General features: G+C 49.3%; 4 protein-coding genes across 4 annotated transcripts; 2 read left to right on the top strand and 2 right to left on the bottom strand.

Annotated features, from left to right (window-relative positions):
* The first annotated feature begins 721 nt into the window (after window positions 1–721).
* EV420DRAFT_320930 (uncharacterized protein) lies at window positions 722–1511 on the top strand. The gene is made up of 2 exons (XM_060481712.1): window positions 722–947; window positions 1001–1511. The coding sequence occupies exons 1-2, from the start codon at window positions 831–833 to the stop codon at window positions 1403–1405; spliced, it is 522 nt and encodes a 173-aa protein (XP_060321970.1). The 5' UTR covers window positions 722–830; the 3' UTR covers window positions 1406–1511.
* Window positions 1512–4095: 2584 nt separating this feature from the next.
* On the top strand, window positions 4096–6611 carry EV420DRAFT_1754057 (uncharacterized protein; the record flags this gene model as incomplete). The annotated part of the gene is made up of 9 exons (XM_060480475.1): window positions 4096–4399; window positions 4455–4757; window positions 4812–4937; window positions 4987–5310; window positions 5506–5557; window positions 5666–5713; window positions 5924–5991; window positions 6046–6150; window positions 6248–6611. Exons 1-9 carry the CDS (start codon window positions 4377–4379, stop codon window positions 6609–6611), a joined length of 1413 nt encoding a protein of 470 aa, XP_060321969.1. The 5' UTR covers window positions 4096–4376.
* Window positions 6612–7467: 856 nt separating this feature from the next.
* EV420DRAFT_1653195 (uncharacterized protein) lies at window positions 7468–8056 on the bottom strand (the record flags this gene model as incomplete). The annotated part of the gene is made up of 2 exons (XM_060478719.1): window positions 7468–7950; window positions 8006–8056. 2 exons carry the CDS (start codon window positions 8054–8056, stop codon window positions 7468–7470), a joined length of 534 nt encoding a protein of 177 aa, XP_060321968.1.
* Window positions 8057–8509: 453 nt separating this feature from the next.
* EV420DRAFT_1593242 (uncharacterized protein) lies at window positions 8510–8798 on the bottom strand (the record flags this gene model as incomplete). The annotated part of the gene is made up of 1 exon (XM_060474951.1): window positions 8510–8798. One exon carries the CDS (start codon window positions 8793–8795, stop codon window positions 8565–8567), a length of 231 nt encoding a protein of 76 aa, XP_060321967.1. The 3' UTR covers window positions 8510–8564.
* Between the last annotated feature and the right edge of the window lie 13840 nt (window positions 8799–22638).

Raw genomic sequence — 22638 nt, 5'->3', positions numbered from 1 at the left:
AGCGACCTCAAAGCTTGAAAGCTTATTCCTCTTTTCTTTTTGCACTCTTTCTCAGAATCCAGACATGTTGGTTTGCCACGAGTCACGGTTACGACGTTTCCGCTTTCAAACAGCTGGCTCCGATAGCAACGGGTTAGATGACTGGCGGCTGGGATTCCTTTAGAGCGGCTGCATCCAGATTACGGCCCCGGGCCCATTAGACATTGATGCAGGATAGCAGTTCGTTCGTTTCTGATCTGAATTGTCGACGGGCGGTAAGCCTTTCCTCTATTACCTCCGTCATTATGACGTGCCTGACCAATTTTATTTCGGAAACATCGCCTCTTTGATCAAGATTTGGCAGCAAAAGGGCGTGACCTAAGCTATCCTTTCGGCTTTTTCTTCAAATTCTTGTCACAGAGTTTTATCAATCCCCTCAAGCAGACACGCCCACGAAGGTTTAAACCTCTGGTCCGACCCATCAAAGGTACACCACATGTAGACCCTGCCATAATGACATGCTTTGTGTCGTACATGATAGTATGGACTTCATCTCTGCTCCTTCGCCCCATATATACTATCACCATCCCAAGTGTACTTCCGCTGTGACTACTTGGGCTATCAAAATGCATCACGACAAACCCCAACCTCTATCGCCCTCTCTCCTACCAGTGCTGCACTCAGCACCTCGGCTTCTATGTCTTCAACTGACTTGCCATCGAGAGGAAAGTGTATCCAGGTCATTGACAGCATCCAACGCTGCTAGTGTCTACGGTTCTTCCCTCCTGAGTCGCCCCTGTTAGATCAGGTAGACACTCATTTGTGGCCTCCATACCCATGTTCTCGTGCTCATGTTCTCCCAGAACATCTGCGGTCTGTGTGCACGCGGTATTCACCCGCATGCCGACTATGTTTCGATAATCTTCAATCATTATCCCACGAATCAATGTGCCGCATATGTACAAAAGGTATGCTGCTCCCCACTCCGCACGGTATCCGAAATTCACGAATTATGTTGTAGACGTCTCTTATACAACGTTGCGCCTGTGAAGCACAATTTTGCGAGCATATTGCTATCGATAACTCGTATCGTTTTTTGGATCCATGGACTGTTTTGGACCATTTCAATGATACCATCAATGGTCCATACGCGCGCAGCTTCGTGTTATTCGATTATAACGCTAAGTTCTCTTCCGGCGACACGGACCCGATACCAATCACTCTGGCGCCTATCTTCTCCCCTTTCATCAGTTCCCATACATTCAGCCCTTCCGGTGCTAGGGGAACATCGCTCTCGTTTCCACTTCCTTCCCTTTTATCGATAGTCACCCATCTAGTCTTCAATTGGATACCATACAGGCCGAAGCTTATAACTGTGACGCCTATTCTAGCCAACGTCAGGAGAGCTCCCACTCGCATCAGCTAGACAGCGACGGGACAAATGAGCGTTTCTATTACCATGATCATTCGGATGTGACGTACGGGGCTATACCTGATGCCTGGCCGGGCCCGTACGCTTAGTCCACGACTACAGACACTAACCACAACCTTGTCCTGCCCGAATCTTCGGTACATAAATTTCCCTTATACCTCATTGTGACGGCCCTTGGTATTTCCTCGTCTGCATACGACTCTTGATGTCTCTGCATGTATTCTATATTCTTGTTGCGATCCCTCCTTGTTCTACTCTTCACTCCCCATTCACCACTGATGTTTCGGCTACAGGATATCAAGTCAGATTCCGATCTGTACTCCTCAATTTGTTGGTTTCGATCGTTATTTCTCATTTTCTCCTTGGCTTCGTTCTATTTGTCCCCACCTTGCTAGGGATGCATCGATCACCAATCATTTTTCCCCCTCAGAATACGCTATCAGTTCTTTCTCTTTTGCCTATGATACATATTTATCGCTTTGGCTTGCTGTTGTCCGTTTGTCTTCGATGTTTTGTAAGCGCTTCAGTGTTTAAGTAGGATGTTATGGAACCCCACGCGTCCGCTAAAGACCGAGACATACTGACCATTAGTCGACCGCGTAACTTCTCTTCCAGGCCTACTCAATCCTTCCTAATGGTGATGTCGTCTCATGGCAATATCTTTTCGGGAAATCCTAAATTGTTGGAGAGAACTCAGGCCCGGGGAGGATTCCGAGCCAGAATCACCTACTGTTCCCTCCTCCAATTGCGACAGGGCTCAGCTTTTCGAGGTCATACCAATTTGCGGGCTAAAAGAGGGATGCTTTATTCAACTTTTCATTCCATCTCTCCTTTTGTTGCTCCGAGATCGGTAGATCGATCACACTGAAAACGGCTTGGATCGTGATCATCGAGATCATAGATGTCGAACTATAATCAAGATCGTTCCCCGCCCCACCGACCACTACCCCGCCCACTCCCACCGTTGCCCGACACGACGGTGAGCAATGTATAAGGTTTTTATTTTTCTTTAATGCTATTTCGACATGCTTCGGCAGAGGCAGCGAGACACGACAGACACGACATGGAGGACTAAATTTGAATTAAGCTCAAATTGAGCCGGTACGCGTTATTTGCGCTTGTCTTGGTCGGCCGCCGGCACAGGGACCCAAACCTTGAAATGCTACCATCATCATCTATTAACTCGCCGTCTTCATACAACTGCACGTGCACCTACGTTCTGTTCTTGCCAACTAGCCTCTGTACACCTAGACATCTTGAAGATGGCGAATTTTAGTTGAAGGATCACTGGTCCCGCAGGGATCAATTGCTTCATAACCATTTTTCTGGCCCTCGGCCTGAACCTACGTTGGTATCTGCGTAATGAAAATACTGCGAAGAGTATCTAATGAATGACCATTAACGCCAGTTATGTAATTCCTCCGCGACGCGTCTACTTTATTGATCATACGAAGTCGTATTTGTTCAGTGAGTCGCAACGTAACATGCTTCAAATCCTGGTACTTGAATAGATAAGATTTGCATGCCAACCAAAAGAAGGCGCTAATGGGAACACATATGTGCTTCTTTGCAATCGGCATCCGGTGCTGTCTTCTCCCGCTTGATTGAAAAGAAGAAACACTAATATACTACTTCAGCACCCCACTCAATAGCGTCTTTGCGAATTGTCACCGATCTTTATCTTCCATTCGATGTATTTATGTGGCGCCGAAGAGAGAACAAGCCATAGCGGATCGTCATTTTAATCTCCCGTCGTAACAACTTGCTGTGTGTTTGATGAATTTGTTTTCATGCATATGTGCTTATCCCTCCTAAAAAAGGTCTCGCTGGACTAGTACGCTATCATTCATGTTGAAACACTAATACGAGTTACTCGATGTCTGTGCTGAAACTTGACGAAGGGCGACACCACGACTTGAGCTCAAGTACATCTTCATACCTGTCCTGAGATCGCTCGTCTTCTTCATCACTCATACGATCTAGCCCTCCTAGTTCCAACGGCTAAGGAACGAAGTTCAGAACTGACCACGCGACGAGGCCAAACACAGTTTTAGTGCAGGAGATCTGCTTACTGTAATTCCCATGCGAAATTTGATTCCCTGTCCGCAATGCCATCATTTCTATCATCACAACTCACTGAGTATTTGAGCGCCCTTTTATCTAGCTAACTTGAACGAGGACGTTGGGGCACTGCGATATCGTGATCACACTGCTCTCCTATCTTTCTCGCAGTCTGCCTATTTTTATTATCTGGTCAGTAATCTGTAAGTTGTTCTAGTCCATTCCCGCTCGTCGAATGTGTTCACAATGGTTTTAGGTGTATATTCACAAGGATGGTCGGAGGCAACAACGCTTTGAGTGTTTAAGCCAAGTCCCCCGAAGAGGGTACTGGGGTACAGCAAACATACGCTGAAACGACAAATTCGCGATCAAAACAAAACAAAATCTGTATCGCAATGCTACCTTGATTCCCTACCAGAGTAACTCTCAGTATTTGAAGGCTCCTTGTAGGACTTAGCGACGACGTTTCCACATCCATACCTACCGGCGCTTTGGGGGGGCAGCGCCGCCGGCTTGAACCCATCGCTGATCTTTATATTAGTTTTGGTCTCCATCATGATCATCCTATTAGGGAAGTTAGAGACTTGAATTTGATAACCGAATCAGATTCGTAGTCGAATTATGTGACTTCGGATACGGGAGCTGCCTCCGCCATCTCTACCTTTACCGAGCGCTCCCTACTTGATACTGTACTTCCGAAACTCCGACTTCATGTGAACCTCCTTTGGATGGAGCTCTTGATCTGTGCTGTGATTACTACCATCAGTACTGGCGATGAACACCCCATACACATCCTACACGCTACGATCATGATATCACCCACCCATCGCGACCCACATCCAAGGCCAAAAGGCGAAACGTTTGGTCTTCTTCCCAACGATTGTTGCCTGCTCTCTTTCCTGCCATGTCTCTCTCACTCTTTCGAATGTAAGCCAGCGTCGCTTGCTTGTTTGCTGTGAATGTAATTAACACCAATACGCAGGTGTATATTCGCAATCATCCTCCCTCTCGCGCTGTCCCTAAATATTTCGCTGGATGGCCCCGCAGTATTGTTCCAGAGGACTCCTATAAACTTGCACTGGACGTCAGGAGACCCTGATAAATTCAATCTTGGTGTATACCAGGGAAAATTGACCGAGGACGTACCAAATCACCACTTATTACACGTTCCCGTGAACCAAGTCGTGACACATTTCACACAATACAAAGTCGTCTATATGACCTTCAATATCTCTTCGCCGAGCCCTGTTGTGAAGGACTATATTCTGCTGGCTTGGATCAACGGGTACGCTTCAGGTGCCATGCATTTAGGTTTCTCTTTTGAAAAGATGATCTTAAGACACCATAACAATTATGCTAATAGCTCCTGGTTTACGGTGGAATTAAACACGACTCCAACACTTATTTCCACCTCAACAATCCTCGGTACAACTGTTACAGCCAGTACCTCTTTGGCAACAACAGAGTGTGTCCTATCATATCGAGTCCCTCATATCCCTGAAAGTTTTTCACAGATTAGATCCTCAGGCAGGACAAACAACAACGGCATCGGCATCCAGTGCGCAGACTAAACCCAGTTCACATACGGGGGCTATCGTAGGTGGCGTCCTCGGCTCACTTGCGCTTTTGTCTATCATATCAGGTCTCGCACTCTTCATGCTGCGCAAGCGACGAAGATCGAGAAATTCAGCGCCGTCGCGTGTTTTTTGGAAGTATCTGGATGAGAAGAAGGGTCCACCGAGCTCTGAGCCTCTTCAGTATCCTTCGCCTACATATTCCCCAGCTGTACGAGTCCGCCCGCTGTCCCTTGGACCAGAAGATTACTATCACAGGATAAAGTGATTGGAGAAGGGTAGTTCTTGTCGTGGAGTATCAGGCCAAGAAGTTTGTGTAAAGTAATGTGGTGTTTCGACGAGATGGCGATACGGCGGCGATCAGTTCCTACAAATGTATGCTGCAAGAATACTTCTTTTTGCAATAGAGAGATATGATATAGAGCAATAGCCTTGTCAAGTCTTGACCGATTTCCTCAGCTATCGTGACAATCTATCAATTCCGAGTCCGTTCCCTGAGCCCCGGTCGGCAGTAAGTGCCTCGTGCCGAACTTGGCATTCTTCTAGGTACAAACGTCTGCCTTTACCTTAATTGGCGCCGGCGTCGACAGCCCCATGCGCTGTGTTGAATGATATCAAGGCCGGTGATGATTCGAGTGTGACTGAGACAACTTTGAGAGCGCTAATGGTCCGTGGGAAAACTTTCTAAGAGATGCTGTAATCGGTTGATGATCATTGCCCATTGGTTCACATCCTGCTACCACCATTAGTACAGTCGTCTTCGTTGCCGCCCTACAAATGACTTCAACTTCCATCCCACTCTTTCGCGATACGATAACGATCAATGGAAATCGCACACTGGGACCGTTAAAGATGCCTTACAGAGCTCGATGCCTAGAGGCTGACGGTAGTAACCCCTGCCAATGCCAATGGTTCACTTCACCTCCCTCTCTCGCGGCAAGCAAGGTGGGCTTTCAGCAGGCTGTTATGCTCATTTTCTGTGTACTTACATACTGCCAGTTTACTTGCACCGGGTGCGGGCATGGTATTCACTCGCATGCCGACTACGTATCAAAGATGGTTCATTTTTGCTCCCCGACCCACTGTGCTGCCTATGTCCAAGAGGTACGTTCTCCTCGTCATAGCTGTGAACAGCGCTCATACTCTGTATACTCTAGACACATCGCACACAAGCGTGCACCTGTACTGCCATGCTTGTCAGCCATAGACCCATGCAGAACCCTTATCGCATCCCTGAGGCTCAGGCTCTGATGGAGCAGTTATCAGACCAAGAGGTCGCCATGCGCAACGCTCAGCTTAGAAAGAGCCAACTTCCCTCCGGCGACGTGGCCAAACCCCTTCCATCCATCAGCGCTACTCCTGCTCCTGCTACTGCAACTGATCAACCGGATGCCACTCAAATCAAAGCTGATGTTGAGCTTGAGAAAGATGCGACCTTCATCCAGAGTCAGATGAACGATTCTGGCTCAGTAAACGGAAGGTCTGGCCAATACTCCTTGGTGGGAACATCCGGTCAACATGAAGAGAGCGACGTTGGATGCGTGAGACTGCTCGGGCGGCTCTGAACATTGATGTTCAGTACTACAGCTAGCTGTCCGTGCACGTGTACACTCATTGTGCCCGTCGGCATTTATCGAGTGGAGGACCATAAACACCACTGTCTCTGCTTCTTGACTGCTACTCCTTCACATACATCGTTACTCTCTACCCGACGACTTCCTCCTACAATATTACCAGTCTCGTATGTATTGGACCCATATTCGTTTGCCCCATTACGTTCGTCTTTCTTTCGGTCATCGCTACTTGTCAGCAGACTTCATCTTCGATATCAATCCCTCTGCTTTGATCTGATTCTGCTGCTTTGAATTTCTGTTTTCTTCTTCAGTTGTATCTATCTGTATGGTTAACAAATAGTTTTGAGATCGGTACGCCGAGGAGAAAAGCTGAAACTCCACGAGGGTAACTCGCATGATATATTTAGTAATTCATCCTAAGAACTGGCAAAAGTCCATGATGTTCGTCCTAATGACGTTTAACTAGCAAAGCAACAACGACATACTGTACAGACAGATAACAAGAAAGCGATAAGCGTAACGAGCATATATCAACAGATCAAAGCAAACGTTTCGAAAGCGAACTGGTAGTACATGATCCCGACAAAACTGGTGATAAATAGATACAAAAAAGCAAGTAGGAAATGGAACACAGCTACTGGAAACGGTAAACAGCGAAATAATACGAGGAAAATGAGGCCCTGTCTTGTGATGGAGATTGGTGAGAGAAGAGCTGAGCGGAGAGGGGAATGGGAATACACGATGTGCGCACTGCGCGATTGATTGGGCGTAGATAGTTTTGGACCATGGATGGATAGGTAGAAGATAACAAGGATCAAAGATCCTGGCAATCTGCCGCCGGCACAGGTTAAGCGTATGAGCCCGACCAGGCGTCAGGCGCCGCGCCGTACATCACGTTCGGATCGCCGTGGTAATATAAATTCTCATCTACCGCGTCGCCGTCTGGCTGAGGAGCATAGGAGTTGACGAGATGGTCCGGATATTGAACAGAGTGATGGTCGGAGGCGTAAGCTTGGGTCTGGGTGATATCCGATTGGATACCGGATGGTGCGCCACTGATAGACGCCGGGGAGAAAATAGGCGCCTCAGTGCTTAACACGGGAAAGGTGTCGGTGTCGGAATTGGTGGAAGGAGAGGACATGAAACTGGGCGTGTATGCATTGTTGATGGCGTCGTCGGAAAAGGGGATCTCGTTGACATTGGAGGAAGGGCCATCGACGTCCGGGAAATTGCCCACAACGTTCCATAACTCCGCAGAACGATATCGGTTCTCGATGGGGACATGATCGCAAAGCCAAGCTTCACAGGTGCAACATTGTGTCAGAGGCGTCTATAGCGCAGGCTACATGAGTCCATACTGCCTTACAAAATAAGGAAGAGCATACCTTCTGGACATACGCCGCACACTGAGTCGCGGGATGATGATTGACGACCATCGAAACGTAGTCGACATGGGTGTGAATACCGTGTCCACACAGACCGAGGCTGTATTGTCCATTTAATACAATTTATCCCAGTAACTACAGGGGAACCGAAAGTACAATTTCCCCAGTAACTACTGGAGCTGTCAAAATACAATTTATAAGGCCCTGTCAAATTCTATTTACATTTGACATATTCTCGGCGAAATATATTTTGGACTTACTTTCAGCCGTTGTATACCCATCGTATGCCGCCTTGACTCCCATTGGCCCCCTGATACAGTTATTTACCGGTCAATGAAACAGCAAAATTGGATATTTACTGTAGGTTCCAATTGGTTGGGAATTTTGACTAGGTTTGAATGTAAGAATGTGTAATACTATGCAACAATAAGATACAGTAAAAAAAAGATGCTCAAAGGTGCGGGTACAAGTCCACTTTCACAGCATTATTGTGGCGTGGGTATTCTGGGCTATTTTGAGTCATTGAAACAGTCCGGCCCATGTACCCAAACCTCATTAGTCAGCAACTTGGAATCACTCGAGTGTTATAAGAAAGCGAGATCTCCTTTCCAGTCTCCCTCTGATATACAGCCTCGAAATCTTTGCAGATTTTTCTTGCATCTTTCTGAGGAGCACCAGGTAGTTTGGCAAGCTCATTCTTGTGTGCAATGACTGCCTTTTCCATTAGCTGGTCATGGCATTTGTGAGTAATCTGGCACTTTTTCAAGTTTGATTTAGCATGTCCAGGCATAGTAAAAAATTGAGCAAGAGGAGAAATAAAATTCGGAGGCAATGGGGCAATAATAGGTGCATTGGACTGTCAGACTGTCCATCAAAGGCAATAGCTTGGCAGAACCACACTTTTATCTATGCCCTAGACTCCTCAGATAATGGGCACCTGGTCTCAAACTTGTCATACAGGTTCTTCAGAAGGTCATTAACATTATTGAGGCCTTTGTGGGTGATTACATTCAGATGGAGGACACACATTTCTGGGTCAGATTTTGAGTTCATTGTTAACAACCAACTAATAATCGACTTAGATCGAGCTTGGATCACCACTCGCACTTCGGTGGTAGATACTCAAGCAAGTCAAAGGTGATGTCAAAGCGGATCACGGGCAGATAGACACGAAGGATGGAGTTCGAGTTGGGTAGATTAAACCTTAGCTGAAGCTGGGGTTTAGACCAGCTGAGGCTCTACTTAAATACACGTTTAGTAAACTAATAATAGTACTGTGGGAATGCGTCCGTTGTGATCGCATGAGGGTAATCAAGCTGAGTAATATGAAGAAAAGGAAAAAAGAAATGAATAAACCGTAACATTACCCCCTCCTTAAGACTCATTCGTCCCGAATGAGAATCTGGCCCCTTCCTTCTGCATGAGCGAGTAAGAGGGTCTCCCTTCTGCTTTAAAACAGTTTAGCATCGGGTCCGCTGGGCCTCGAGTACTGCCATCGGCCTCGTCCCTAGCTGCACCTGGATCCTGGTATCCTTGGATATCCGGGACCACCTTGCGCCGGTACGGCCTCTCGCTGTCTGTCAGAACTCCCTGTTCCTAAGGGTTCGTTGCTCAAAATTGAGCGGTGGTAATCCCCTTCTACACCATAAATAGGATTTTGGAATTAAGACTTATTTGTTTCAAACGAGCTTTGGGAGTTGTCCGAAGCTTCGTTCGTCTCGAATGAGTCACTAGATCCCCCCGCACTCGACTGCGACTCTGAGTAGAATGATGAAATATCATCATCATCATCGTTGTCATCATCTTCATCCTTATCCCAATTTTCGGTGACTCGTTGTAGGAGGTCCACATCTGAGTCATCGGTATCAGGATAACCTTGTGATTGGTCATCAGATGAGTGTGCATCGTCAATGGCATTGAGCTCTTCGGAGTGCGCAGGTGCTGTACACTCTGATGAAGGGATGGTGATTATGTCGGTTATGCATGGGGTGTTTGGGTCATGGTATTGGATCGGACAGTCCCGGGGTATTGTTAGCGACCGATTACACAAACAAGATCAAACAACTAAGCGTGACTCGCACTTCGGTCAGGCGCTTTATGTTGCTCGCAGGTTTGCGTGCAGGGAGCTATCGCTTAGCGGAGCGAGAGTGAGTTCAGACTAAGTTATCGGGTGAATAAACTTTAGTTCGAGACTGAGGTTTAAGACCTGCAGTCGAGCTACTTAAATACAGTTTGGGTCGTGCTAAATATACTACAAGTGTCTGCAACGGTGCGTTGAACACGCGAGACCCGCATGGTGAATGCGATCAAGTCCGGAAAACTAGTATAGCAGGATTACGATGGAGACGATAAGATAAGATAAGGCACAAAATCGTAATATTACCCCCCTGTTAAGGCAGTCATCCCGACTGCAGTGTAACTTGGTTTTGGGAGATAGGCTTCTACGAGGGAGGGAGCGTTTGGTTTTATCAGGTATTCTTGGATTGCCTGTACCAATGGGTGGTCGACTTCTGACTCTGTTACTGATTCATGTTCGGACCATGAATCTGATTCGTCTTCGTCTTCCCACCACTCCGCTGGTGGTCGAGTGATGAACGAGACTTGTTCGAAGTCTTCGATTGCGTCTCTGGCGTTATCCAGATCTTGTTCATCTACCCAAGAGTTTTCCTCTCGTGGGTACCCTTTCCACTTAACGAGGTATTCGATTCCGGTGCCGCGCCTTCTTCCCCTTCCTCTTGCTCTTTCTCTTCTGTCCACGATTTCCTCCACTTCATACTGCTCTTGTCCGTCTATGAGATCTGGTGGCGGTGGCGGCGGTTGTACTTGGATTGAGAACTCCGGCGGGTGATATGGAGTAAGGAGGTTTTCGTTGAAACGATCATGGATTTTCCACGCGGTCGGCAGTCGTAATTTGTATGCCGATGCGCCATGTTTGGAAATCACCTCAAAGGGTCCGACGCGCTTGTCGCCTAGCTTCTTCATTGGTCGAGGAAGGGATAGGTTTGTTGAGTCCAACCATACTTGGTCTCCTGGTTGGTACTCTATCGCCGCTCGTTGGTGCTTGTCATATTGTCGTTTCATGGTTTCCGCTGCCTTTTCTAATGCCTTTGCGGTTTGTTCATGTATTTTCTGTATGTCCGCGACGAATTCCCTGGCGGCTGGATTGGTTCCTTCCTTGATTGTAAGCGGGGCGAGATGAGGTTTTTGTCCATGATTGATCTCGAACGGGGAATACCCAGTGGCGGAATGCTTTCGGTTATTATGTTGGAAGGCCACGAGGGGTAGCCATTCACTCCAATCGTTTTGCCTGTGATTGATAAATATGCGGAGATACTTTTCAATTTCCTGGTTTGCCCTTTCCGTTTGTCCGTCTGTCTGTGGATGATAGGCTGTGGATGGATTTCCTTGTATGTGGAGCATTTCGTACAACTCCTTCATGAATTTAGACACAAATTGAGGGCCCCGGTCCGATATGACTTTTTGTGGCATCCCGTGTTTGGCCCACACCTGATCCCTAAGGATCTTGGCCCATCCTTTTGAGGTTAACTCGGTGGAGCACGGAACTGGGATTACTTCTTTTGAAAAGCGATCCACAATCATGAGAATGGCGTTGTACCCGTTAGAGTCTGGTAGCTCGCCTATCATGTTGACTGTGATGTGCTCCCATGGTCGAGAGGGTACAGCGTGAGGATGAAGGGGGGCTCTTCTTCGCTGTGTACTTGTCTTGGTGCGCTGACAGGCTTCGCAGCCTTTTACGTACCGTTCCACGTCGTTTTTGAGTTTGGGCCACCAATACTCTCGCTGTACGAGCTCCTTGGTTTTCTCGATCCCGGGGTGTCCGGCAGTAATATGGTCATGATGAATGGCGATCAGTTCTCCTCGTAGCTTGGCGTCTCGAGGCACATACAGTCGTCCATCATAGTACATTAGTCCGTCCTCTTGCGTTATTCCCCTAGGGTGGTGAAGGGACACCTCAATTCCTTTGTCCCACTTTGTAATGTCCCTTAGCGTCGTTCGAAGGCGCTTATGAATCTCCTCCTCTCCGGGCATGACTAACGCTCGGAACATTTCTGGTTTCAATACCACCATTTCCTGGTTATCTTCTCCTCCTTGGTAATGGTCTGCCCTCCTGGATAACAGGTCTGCCTTCTTGTTTGCCATTCCCGGTTTGTGGTGTAGCATGAAGTGATACTCCGCCAGCTCTGTTACCCATTGCGCTTGTCTTCGATTGAGCTTTTGGGGTTTACGGAAGTACTGCAGGTTTTGGTGATCTGTCCAGATCTCAAACTCCTGGTACGCGCCCATTAGGTAGTGTCTCCAGTCTTCAAGGGCCAACATGATGGCTAGGAGTTCTTTGTCATAGATTTCGTAGTTGCGTTCCGTTACTGTCAGGGCTTTTGATAGAAATGCCACTGGCCTCCACTTTCCTTCTTGTTCTTGAGATAGGACTGCTCCTATGGCCCCTTCACTTGCGTCCGCCTCTACGCGATACTTTCCGGTGCGATTAGGTATCGCCAATACTACTTCTTCAGCTAGCTTTCTTTTGATTTCTCGGAAGGCACTTTCCTGTGCCGTTCCCCATGTCCATTCTGTTTTTCCAGTGAGTTGGGTCAGCGGTCGTACATGTTTGCTGTAGTCCTGGATGAATCGCCGGTAGAAGTTGGTGAACCCCAAGAATGATTGTAGCTCTCGTTTCTTGGTAGGTTGCGGCCATTCCGTGATTCCTTTTACTTTTACGGGATCCATGCGAATCGATCCTTGGCTGATGATCACTCCAAGGTACTCTGTTTCTAGTACCTCGAATTCGCATTTCTCCGCCTTCAGGAATAGGTTATTGGCGTGGAGGATGGTCAGTACTTCTTGGACAACGGCCTGATGTCTGTCTTTGTCTTTTGTGCAGATCAGGATGTCGTCCAAGTACACGGTAACGTCTCCTCGTGCGATTTGTTCTTTGAACAAATCGTTCATCATCCACTGGAATGTTGCTGGGGAGTTGGTGAGTCCGAAAAACATCACCATGGGTTCAAACAGTCCTCGATTGGTTCGGAAAGCCGCCTTCCACTCGTCTCCATCTTTGATGCGCACATTGTTGTACCCCCATCTTATGTCCAGCTTGGTAAAGTATTTGGCATCTTTGAGCTGGTCCATTAGTTCTCCGATAAGTGGGAGGGGGTACCGGTTTTTGATAGTTAGCTCGTTTAGCTTTTGGTAGTCCTGTACCGGTCGGAGTTTTCCGTCTTTCTTTTTGACGAAAAAGAAGGGTGATGCCATGGGGGATTTGGAGGGTCGGATTCTTCCCGACTCCAGGTTCTCATCTAGGAACTTGTCTAGCTCCTCTTGTTCAGTTGGGTTCAAGGGGTATACCTTGCAATCTAGGCTAGCATGCGCGTTGGGGATGAGTTCGATAGCATGGTCCCATGGTTTTTGAGGAGGTAGTTCATCGAAGTTTTCTTTTGCGAAGACGTCTTGAAAGTCCCGGTATTCTTTGGGGACTATTTCTTCAAATGTCTTCGTTCCCTTTTCTTGATTTGCTTTGGTGGCTAGTTCATTGGCCTTGCTTCCCATGGCTCGAACATGAAAGGCTTCTTCGAAATCCATGATAAGGATAGTATCTCCTTCTTCCACTTCTACTCCCCAACTCTGTTCCGGGTCTTCATCTGGTAGTAGGAATGGTATCTTGCGGCAAGAGCATCAGGCTAAGGTCACGGCTCCGGTTTTCCAGTCTATGATAGGGTTGTGCCGTTTGAGCCAGTCGTGTCCCAGAAACAAGGGAACGTTTCCTAGGTCGACGATGGCGAAATCGATTTTCTCATGGTGATCCCCGATGGTCATTCGCAGTTCCACGATTTCCGTGATGTCTCCTCCCTTGTTCCTGCTTCCGTCCGCGTTGTATACTGCCTGCGCTTTGGATAGTTTCACCATGTTCATTTGGTGCTCTTGTACGAACGTCCGGTTTATACAACTTCCTGTGCACCCGCTGTCGACCAAGGCGTCGACAGCCCGTATTTGACTGGTGTCCAAGGTTTCGAGTTGTACTCGGATATTAACGCTTCGACCTTTTCCTCCACGAATGTATTGGGGAGGAACGCGTAAGTCTTCCATATTTTGTAGACACTGCTCTCGCTGTTGGTACGATTCTTTGGAGGATCCCATGAGATCTAGGACCAAGTCCTCGTCTACCTCTATGAGACGCCTCGGATGTATCCACATGTGAAGGGTTGCTAATTTTCCTTCCATGGTTTTCTCCTGTCTCATTTTCCTTCGTACCCACTCAGCGCTGTGGGGTTTAAGCCACCCTCTGTCCCATTTGTCGTCATAGTATTCCTCTTCCAGTTCTGTTTCCTCATAGTCTTCGGGGTACTCCTCGGCGTGAACTGCCGGGTCTTCCCCCTTCTTTTTGAGGCTTTGTTGGTAGCTGTAGTCGTTTTCCTCATCCGGCACTTCTTCAATAGAAACGTTCTTTTTATTACAAATAGAGGAATCACATAATGGTCCCACCGACCCGCCCACTGGGGAACACGGGCCCCCGGTGCCATTATGTGTTAGTGATGCTGAGGGAAGACGCACCGTGATTGGAGGGGGGTAAATGATGTCCCCGGTCGTCTGGACTGTTATTTGCGGGGCAGCGGTTTTCTTGATGGGGATTCGCGTTCCCTCTTGCAGCTCTGTGGTGTCGGGGTAGTTGGCCGCATAGGGCAGGTGCGTACGTTCTGCCTTCGGGCGAGGCCCTGCATCGTTCCCGTCCCGCCTGGAGGTGTCCTCGCCCACTACTGGCTCGGCCGCTCTTCCTCCGTTTTCTGCGCCGGTACCTACCCTCCACGGAGCGATGTTGACCTTGATCCCGGGTGTCCCGCCGCCTTGCGCAGCATGCGCCGCTTGTGCTTTCGCACCGGTGGCCGAGGATCTTGAGTGGGGTTCTTCTTCGAGCATGGTGGAAATCCCCTGTACACCGTTCTTCTTTATATGCGACTTGGTAATTTCATTTTGTGATAGCGTGAAAAGTTTGCCATTGCCTCGAGGTACTACATGTGGTATATTAGTCCGACCTGCGGGATTCTGTGACGCACCACTAAATGAAATTGTGTCCTTTGCCGACGCGTGTTTGTCGCTTATGCCGCCGGCTCGTCTTTTACCTCCTCGATTTTCGACGTGGAAGCTTCTCCTTCTTCTTCCTTCAATACCTGTTGATACATGGCGCGGATTTGGGCTCTTGAGAACTTGGGCTGGTGCTTGACGAGCCAGGTACTTTCGTCCTTGGGGCATTTGTTATCCTGCTTCCGGTGTCCCTTGTGACTGCAGCGGAAGCATCGCCCTTCTTTGCGAAGACGATCTATCTCCATGGGTTGTCCTTGGCCCCCGTACGTGGTGCCCGTCCCTGTTTTCTTGTCACTCTGGGAATTCCCAGAGCTACCGGCTTTTCCCGTTCCCTTGTTCTGCTGGCCCTGCGTTCCTTGGTTCCTTCCCCCATCTTCGGCTAGCCCCACTCGGTAGTTATAGTCCATTTGCTCCACTCGGAACTTCCATTCTGCATAGGTTCGTGGAAGTGCTGTTCCCGTGGCATGAATGGCGGTCTTTACGTTTTTCTGAATGGCTGGCTTGAGGATCTCGATCATGTATTCCTCGTTGTGTCATTTGCCGGACTCCTTTGCTAGTCTTTCGAAGTCGCGGAAAAATTCTTTTGCCGACTTGTAGGTGTTCTGGCGAAGGCGTTTGAACTCCTGTAGTTTGAGTTCTATTTCCGCGTCGGTTCGGAATTGGTCTTCGATGATCTGTCTGAATACATGCCATGCGGGATATCGCAGGTATCCGCATGTTTCATCATAGTATTCATCTCACACGTGATTCCACCAGTGTAATGCTTTGTCTGTGAGTCGGAACGTGCAGAACACCACTCGATTAGGGTTTTGTCCATGCGTGTTCATCGTGAATTGTTGTGGGAATACGTTGAAGTAGTCCTCACACTGATTGAGGAATCAGTCCACGTCGCTGGACTCCCCTTTGAACTTTTCAGGGGGGTCCGTGAGTTGCGGCTTTACTTGTCCCCACGGGTTCGTGTTGGCCACCCCGACGATAAAGGGTGGCGGCATGTTTGGCGGTTGTACAGGGTCGGCGGGGATAGGGATTGCTGCCGGGCGTGGTAATGATCGTAAAGCGGGGTTGTGATGTGGGGACATGGGTCCTTGCGGTGCAGGGGCTGGGGCCGCAGGGACAGCTGCTGCGGCTGCGGTTGCGCTTCCTGGGGTCCCTGCTCCTGCGAAGAGTCGGCTAGGGTCGACGTACCCTGTCCTTTGGAGGATAGCTAAATGGTCCAAGTTCACCGTACTTCCGCTGGACGCTTCTGATGGTGCTGGCACCTGGTATCTTTCTCCAGGGTCCATGTAATCGTCCGGGTGTACTTGGTTCCACAAGATATTCGTGTGAAAAACGGTTTCTCGGTAAATCACCTGGGCTCCAATTTGCGAGTTCTTCTCTTTTTGGAAGTACCTTCCTTGCGGTGAACTGTTCCATGACAGCTCCCGTGGCAACTTTTTTTCAGTCCATCGCAGCATTTCCAAATAAGTCATATTTTCTAGCTCGGCCTCAGTAGGCTCCCGAGCTAGATCCTTCCACGAATTCCGGGATGACATCCTCCTCTCCGTATTCTCCGACTCTATGCTGCTGTTGTAGGTCGAAGTCCGCCCTGTTCCAGGGTTCTCGTAGATTTCGCCTTCTTCTAAGTCCGATAGGTCGGACTCGCTCGAAAGGCTCCGTGCTTCCCATGACGATACGGTTCCAGTTTCGAATGATTCTTGCCCACTCGTTGACCCTGAGTATGACCTGATTGAAGTCTGGTCTTCGGGGTCTATCCCATACCCAGGGTGCAATGAAGGGGATGGGGGCTGCATGGGGGTGTTCTGGGGCAAGGGGGTAGATGGCGTAGGGGACGACGGAAGCAGGGGCTTCGATTCCCTCATACATGAGCCATGCGTCAGCGTAGTCCTGCAGCTGTCTGCATATATCACAGCTGGCGTCGGCGTCGTACGTGAGTCCGCAATTGTCGAGCTCGGTAGTTGCTTCCCTGGCCCGATCGTTGATGATGATTGGGGTGTTCGGGCGGGTGACGAGATTGAGGTAGCTGCCTTCGTCATCTGATGAGTCGCTGCGGGCGTAGTAGTAGCCCCACGTTTCTCCCCTTGAGTCGAGCCGTGGAGGAGACCAGTTGTTGCGCGGCCCTGGGAGCTTGTCGCTGTTACTGTCCTCTTCTGCATTGCTACTTTCTTCATTTGAACTGCTTCCAGTTCCATTTTCAGCCTCTCTTCCTTCTCCCAGATGATATCTAAGCCCTCTTTGATAGAGGCGCTGTCTGTACGAATCGTATCCAGGGTTGGCGGCGGAGTTTTCTGTTGAGGTGGGAGAAGGGGCATCCCAGGGATCTCCTTCGCTTTCCCCTTCGTCTTCCTCCTCGGTAATGGGAGAGAGAACACGCTGGTCCACCCCTTGTTCGTAGATTCTTCGCTCTTCTTCTTCTTCAACGACTGGGCCTCTCTATGTGGGCCATCCTTCCATTTCGGTGTCGGACTCACTGGACTCGCTTGTGTCGGAGTCCTCTGTGATCCACTCGTCGTCTGTGATGAAGATGAAATGGATAATTGGGTCGGGTCTGTCGTCGACGTAGTTGGGAGGGGGTGTGTGCGCTCGTCCAGCCTCCGGGTTGGGGGCTTCGACGGGGATAATTTCTTTGGAGACTGGCTCCTGGTTTCGTCGGTACTCGTATCCATATAGGAACGCGAGATAGGCTACGGCAATAAAGCCTTGTAGTCCAAAGAGGTCGGTGAGATACTGTTCGATAGGGTTCATTCGTTACTGTTCGTCAACGTGGTTGTTGATGAAGAGTAAGAAAGTCTCGAACTAATTGTTAGCGACCGATTACACAAACAAGATCAAACAACTAAGCGTGACTCGCACTTCGGTCAGGCGCTTTATGTTGCTCGCAGGTTTGCGTGCAGGGAGCTATCGCTTAGCGGAGCGAGAGTGAGTTCAGACTAAGTTATCGGGTGAATAAACTTTAGTTCGAGACTGAGGTTTAAGACCTGCAGTCGAGCTACTTAAATACAGTTTGGGTCGTGCTAAATATACTACAAGTGTCTGCAACGGTGCGTTGAACACGCGAGACCCGCATGGTGAATGCGATCAAGTCCGGAAAACTAGTATAGCAGGATTACGATGGAGATGATAAGATAAGATAAGGCGCGAAATCGTAATAGGTATCTTGTCGTCCCGACCGACTGTTTTGCCTTTATCGTTGACTGTCCACCAGACCTTTTGGATGCGAGTTTCATAGTCGTTGATGAGTTCTTCGGCGTTGGCCATGTCGGAACGCTTGACCCAGGAATTCTCCTCTACCGGGTACCCTTTCCACTTTACCAGGTATTCAGTAACTGTTCGGCGTGTTCGTCCTCGCCCAATGACTCTATCTCATTCCCCCACGATTTCTTCAATCTCGTATTCTTCTTCCTCATCAATTAACTCCGGAGGTGGTCGTTCGGGGCCTGATTGGTTTGGGAACTCAGGAGCCTGGTATGGCGTCAGCAAGGACTCGTTGAATTGGTTATGGATTCGCCATTTCGTGGGGAGCTTCAGCTCATAGGCTGAGGCTCCCCTCTTTGCCATGATAGTAAAGGGGCCTACTCATCTGTCTCCCAGCTTCCTCGTTGGACGAGGGAGGTTTAGGTTGGTGGAATCCAACCAAACCTTGTCGCCGATCTGGTACTCCCAAGCTTTGTCTTTACACTTGTCGTAGGCCTTCTTCATTGATTCGGCAGCTTGTTCGAGGGATTCTTTGGCCTTCTCTTGTATTTCCTGGATTCCTTGGACCAGCCTTGATGCGGCCGGAACAGCGTCTGGGCGTTGGGCCGTTTTGATAACCTGCCCGTCGTGCCCGAAGACTACTTTATACGGAGAGAAGCCTGTTGCGGAGTGTTTTCGATTGTTGTGGGTGAAGGCCGCTAACGGTAGCCACTCGCTCCAATCATCCTGTCAATAATTAACGAACATTTTGAGATATTTTTCTATCTCTTGATTGACTCGTTCAGTCTGTCCATCCGTTTGGGGATGATAGGTGGTTGAAGGGTTCCCAGCGGCGTGAATGAGTGCATAGAATTCTTTCATGAACTTCGAGACGAACACCGCTCCTCGGTCTGAAATGATTTTTTCGGGCATCACCCTGTACAGCACATAAATGTGATCCCTCAGAATCTTGGCGAAGCCTAGAGAGGTAAGCTCTTCGGTGCATGCTATGGGGATAATTGTTTTGGAGAACCGGTCGACAATGACTAGGATGGAATCGAACCCTTTCGAGGTGGGGAGTTTAGTGATCATATCGACAGATATATGAGTCCATGGGCGATCTGGTGTTTCGTTTGGATGAAGGGGCGCCCTTTTGGGACAATGATCTGCTTTGGTCCGCTGGCAGACCTTGCACCCTTTTACATACGCCTCCACCTCCCGTCGCATACGGGGCCACCAGTAATCTCTAAGGACGAGTTCCTTGGTCTTTTCTATGCCGGGGTGTCCTGCGGTAACATGGTCGTGTCAGAGGGCGATGATCTCTCCTCACAGTTCCTTATTCATGGGGACGTAGATTCGTCCCTCATACCAGAGTAGCCCTTGATCCTGAGTGATCCCTTTCTCATGATTGAGAGAGTCTGAAATCCCTCGGTCCCACTTGCGCGGGTCGTGAGTGGCCAGTTTGATTTTTTCGTGTAGCTCCTCTGTGGTAGGCATGATTAAGGCCCGGAAGTGGTCGGATTTTAGGACCGTGATGTCTTTGTTGTCCTCCTTCCCTTGATTGTGGTCCGCCCGCCTCGACAGTAAATCTGCCTTGCGATTCTGGGCTCCAGGCTTGTGGTGTAGGGTGAATTGATATTCCGCTAACTCCGTTACCCACTGGGCCTGTCGTCGGTTGAGTTTTTGAGGCTTTCGGAAATACTGGAGATTTGAGTGATCCGTCCAGATCTCGAAGTCCTCCCAGGCGCCCATAAGGTATTGGTGCCATTCCTCGAGGGCGATCATTATCACGAGGAGTTCCTTGTCGTAAATTTCATAGTTTCGTTCGGTGACGGACAAGGATTTAGAAAGGAAGGCCACCGGTCGCCACTTCTCCTCCTGCCATTGGGATAGGACGGCTCCAATTGCTCCTTCACTGGAGTTGGCTTCTACCTGGAACTTCCCTTCGTCGAGTGGGACGGTCAACACTACGTCCTCATGGAACAACTCTTTGAGCTTTTCGAATGCCTGCTGTTGGGCCTCTCCCCATTTCCATTCCACCTTTCCAGTCAAGACGGTGAGCGGTTTGACGTGTTTGCTATAGTCACGAATAAACCGTCGATAGAAATTGCAGAAGCCTAAGAATGATTGTAGTTCCTGCTTCTTGGACGGAATCGGCCAATCTAGTAGGCCTGCAATCTTTACGGGATCCATACGGATCTTCCCTTCACTAATGAGAACACCCAGGTATTCGGTTTCCTTGACTTCGAACTCGCACTTCTCCACCTTCAGGAATAGTTTGTTCTCCCGGAGAATCCTGAGTACCTCGCGCACAATGCGTCGATGATCCTTCTTGGTTTTGGACGCGATGAGTATATCGTCGAGGTAGACTGATACTTCCCCGGCAGTTATCAAGTCTTTGAAGATGTCATTCATCATCCATTGAAAGGTGGCTGGTGAGTTCGTGAGTCCGAAAAACATTACTAGGGGTTCATAGAGTCTGCAATTAGTTCTAAAAGCGGCTTTCCACTTGTCCCCGTGTTTTATCCGGACGTTGTTGTACCCCCACCATACATCCAACTTCGTGAAGTACTTGGCCTTCTTCAGCCGGTCCATAAGTTCCCCAATAAGCGGTAGTGGATATCGATTCTTGATGGTCATCTCATTGAGTTTACGGTAGTCTTGTACCGGATGAAGCTTCCCATCCTTCTTCTTGACAAAGAAAAACGGAGAGGCCATGGGGGATTTGGAAGCCTGGATATGGCCTGTGGAGAGGTTTTCGTCGAGAAATTTGTCCAATTCCTCCTGCTCTGTTGGATTAAGAGGATAGACTTTACAGTCTAAATTGGCATTAGTGTTGGGGATTAGTTTGATGGCGTGATCCCAGGGTTTTCACGGTGGTAACTCGTCGAAGTTTTCTTTAGCGAATACATCTTCGAACTCCCTGTACTCCTCAGGTACTATTTCCTCAAAGGATTTGGTCATTTTACGAGCGTTAGCCTGGGCGGCTAGTTCATTGGCTTTAGTCCCCATTGCTCACACATGAAACGCTTCTTCGAAGTCAATAACCAAGATCGTGTCCCCCTCCTCGTATTCTTCCCATCGCGAGGAAGGGTCTGTGTCTGGAAGCAAAAAAGGAATTTTTCGACAGGTGCAACGAGCGAGTGTGACCGCTCCTGTGTCCCAGTCGATTAACGGGTTGTGCCTCTGCAGCCAGTCATGCCCGAGGAAGAGGGGCGTAGTTCCTAAATCCACTACGGCGAGTTCGATTCGTTCCACGTGATTCCCTATTTGTAACCGTACCTCGGCGTACTCGGTGATGTCTCCCCCTTTGTTTCGGGTGCCATCGGCATTGTAGACGGGAACGGGTCAGGCTGCCTTTTTGAGATTCAGGGCATGTTCATGCGCCCAGCCTCGATCAATAGAGCTCCCGGTGGCTCTGCTGTCCACCAACGCTTTCAGGGCATGGACTTCTCGAGTGTCCAGCGTCTCCAGCTGCACGTTAATAGATACATTTCGTCCCTTTCGACCTCGTATGTACATGGGGGGCTTTTTTAAATCCTCCATCCACTCCCAGCGACTTCTCGCCTCCTCCATCGTTTCAGGCTGCTCTTTGAGGGAGTCCCATAACTCGTAAGATATTTCGCCCGTTCTCCTAGGGTGGACCCACTGCCTGAGAGCGGCGAAGGCGGTCGATTCGTCTTTAGCGAGTCGCAAGGCTCTTCGGGTCCAGGGCGTCCCAAAGGGTTCGTAGTACGTATCGCGAACCTCGTGTAGGACCTTAGGTGCTGCTTCTGGCGTAGGGGTCACATGAGACTTCCCTTTCTTGGTTACCACCGGAATGTCGGACTGTAAGTGAGCTTCCTCATCTTCGACTTCTTCTAATGAAACCGAAGAGGTCTTGCCTCGAGGTGGCAGTTGGTCACCGGGCCGGTCGATAGGGCCCCTCAGCGGCATTTGGTCACCTTCCGACGAGTTGGTGGAGGAGGGCTCGCTGCCCTGTGTTCAGCCCTGGCCTGGGGCATTTGCACGTGGCGTTGTAACCTCCACTGTGATCCTATACTTATCCTCATTCCTAATGCCAGCGGTACTCTCGGAAACCCTAGGCAGATGCACACATATTGGCTCGTCCAGGGGGTCGGCATCGTTTGCGGATGAGGCCACTACTAAATGTAGGTGGTCCCCTGGAGTCCTGGCCTCAGCTGCTTTTCCGCCACTGGTGGGAGGAACAGCCTGACCGACATTTTGGTCAGGAGGCCCTTCCGTCGGAGTCGTCGGCCGATTCTCCCTGCCGGGGCGACGACCACCATGTCTGGCGTCCATCTTGTCTTGACCTGAGGTGCTGACTGGGTTCTCCAGTTCTTTCCCTGTTCGGTCAAGCGGGGGTG

This window comes from Desarmillaria tabescens (genome assembly GCF_030435595.1).
Source record: "Desarmillaria tabescens strain CCBAS 213 chromosome Unknown EV420scaffold_150, whole genome shotgun sequence".
NCBI classification, from domain to species: Eukaryota; Fungi; Basidiomycota; class Agaricomycetes; order Agaricales; family Physalacriaceae; genus Desarmillaria; species Desarmillaria tabescens.
Note: the sequence above shows the minus strand (reverse complement) of the source record. Positions and strands in the feature narration are given on the sequence as shown.